Source organism: Myotis davidii, unplaced genomic scaffold (assembly GCF_000327345.1).
Source record: "Myotis davidii unplaced genomic scaffold, ASM32734v1 scaffold370, whole genome shotgun sequence".
Lineage (NCBI taxonomy): Eukaryota > Metazoa > Chordata > Mammalia > Chiroptera > Vespertilionidae > Myotis > Myotis davidii.
In genome coordinates this window covers 1,748,283-1,750,399 of record NW_006288615.1, presented here as the reverse complement: position 1 = coordinate 1,750,399, position 2,117 = coordinate 1,748,283, and the positions used below count along the sequence as shown (strand labels likewise).

Below are 2,117 nucleotides of genomic sequence, written 5' to 3'. Positions count from 1 at the left end.
GCATATAGTCACTCTGATTGGCTGGTGGGCATGGCTTGGGGCATAGTGAAGGGATGGGCAATTTGCATGTTTCTCTTTTATTAAATTAGATTCACTTCTTTTTAGTCCTTTGGGCATTTCTGTAGTCACTGCCATGTGGAAGTGAACATCCAAAATCTATGGTTTCTTAAAGTGTGAAAATATCATATTTGGGATCCCTTCCTCCTTCTCTCAAGCCACAGTGGGTGCTCAATTCCTTGAACGATGGGTAATTCTATGACTTCTTGTCATTCCTTCACATCAGAGCTGTAAATGAGACCATGAAACTCACCTTGTTTCAATTTCTTCTTATGTAACATCCCTTTCACCGCACCACAGGTTACAGGAAGTATTTCAGAGGAAAAATCCACACTTTCATCTGTGTGCCTTCTTGACCCTGAAACAGAAGATTCCTTCTTTCTCTATCATTTCCAATTGCACATGTTCCCCTCTTCCTATGTTGAGGCTGTTTCTAGAAACACCTAGTGGTACTTAAGAAACTTTATTCAACAGATTTCTGGAGTCAAAGTCTGTCTTCCAAGTGGCATTTTTAGTACATAACCACAGAGTGTCCACTTCTACCTTCAAACCCCACACAATCAGAATGCCTTAGCAGAAAGATAGGACTTCAATAAATTGTCATAACTCCCAATCCAGTCAGCCCTCCTGATTCTTACATTCTTTACATTCTTACAATGAGACATACAGTTGCAGTTAGGTAGTTAAAGACAAAGTGAGAGACTGTATTTGTATCTCCCTGTTTGAGCTCTGACTCATTGAGCAGAGAGGATAATAATGGGATAATTTAATGAAGATGTTGTCTACTAGTATATGTTATCTGCTTTGCCTTATTTTTTCCTCACATCAACTTTCTCCAAAGATGAAAAAGGAGCTCAGGAAACTCTATAATAATCTGAAAATTGTATGGGGGTTGGGGGCTCGAGACCTGATTACACAAAAGAATGCAAGTTTTTCAAATGAACTAACTCAGGATGTGTAGTTAATCCTACCCTTTCAGCCAACGTTTTATAGCCTTGATGGGAACATGGATATCCATGTTCCAATTTTAAGATAGGCAGACTATTAGAACTAGGATGGACTGAGAATGATGGTTGGCCTAATTCACTCTCTTGATTTACAGATGAGGAAACTGAAGCAAAAGTCATCAAGTGACTGGCACAAGCCCAGACAGTCAAAACAGAGGACACGGACTTTTGACCACTACTCTGGGCCACCTGTTATAAGCAACCAGTGGAGAAGAGCAGCTAAATAATTTGTGGGTCATATATACCCTTTACATAGCAACAGACTATGTCTGTTCACTTCTCTTTGGTCCTTTGGGCATTTCTGTAGTCACTGCCATGTGGGAGTGAACGTCTGCATCTATGGCTTTTCTCTTTTCACATGTTACTAATGAAATAATACTTTTGTATTACAAAAGTTGAATGTGTTTACTATTATTAATATGCACACATACATTTTAAAAACACAAATAAAAATGTAAATATCACTAATGACCAAATAAAACTGCTGCATTTTATGGATGAACTTTCATTGACTTTTCTATATATCTATGTTTCTCTATAGAGATTGATAATATGTACTAGTATAAATAAGCATTTATACATATATAAAACATATTGGCACAGATATATGCTTATATGTATATATGTTTATAGTATGTATACATTTTTATAGTATGTATACATACACATACATACAGTCTGCTTTCATCATTCAGCCTTCTTTGGAACATCTTTCTAGATTAATAAAAATGTCTTGACCCAGTAAAGAAACCACAAAGTGAGGATGACAGTGTCTCCCTATTAGCCCCAGATCATTTAGCTGTGGTGGATTACATACATGTATCAGAAATAAACCATTTTGTTGAAGTCACTGAATTTTTAGGCCTCTTTGTTACAGTGTCTTAGCCTATATTCTACCTGATATAGTAGCTGGGAAACTAACATGACCCTCAGGAGATTGCAGGATACAAGGATACAATAAGCAGTGCTTTAGTAAACTCAAAAAGTGTGACTACTTCACTTTGCCCACTTACCTTTTTGATTTATGTTTCTCAGCCATTTTCTTTTCATTCT

General features: G+C 36.9%; 1 protein-coding gene across 1 annotated transcript in view; it reads right to left on the bottom strand.

Moving 5' to 3' along the window:
* Positions 1-2,117, bottom strand: part of LOC102760145 (nuclear body protein SP140-like protein) — a 64,177-nt gene that overhangs the window by 13,148 nt on the left and 48,912 nt on the right. The window contains 2 exon segments of the mRNA XM_015561802.1: positions 311-415; positions 2,078-2,117. The exon segment at positions 2,078-2,117 is cut by the window's right edge and continues 33 nt beyond it. Coding sequence (XP_015417288.1) covers positions 311-415; positions 2,078-2,117 — 145 coding nt within the window.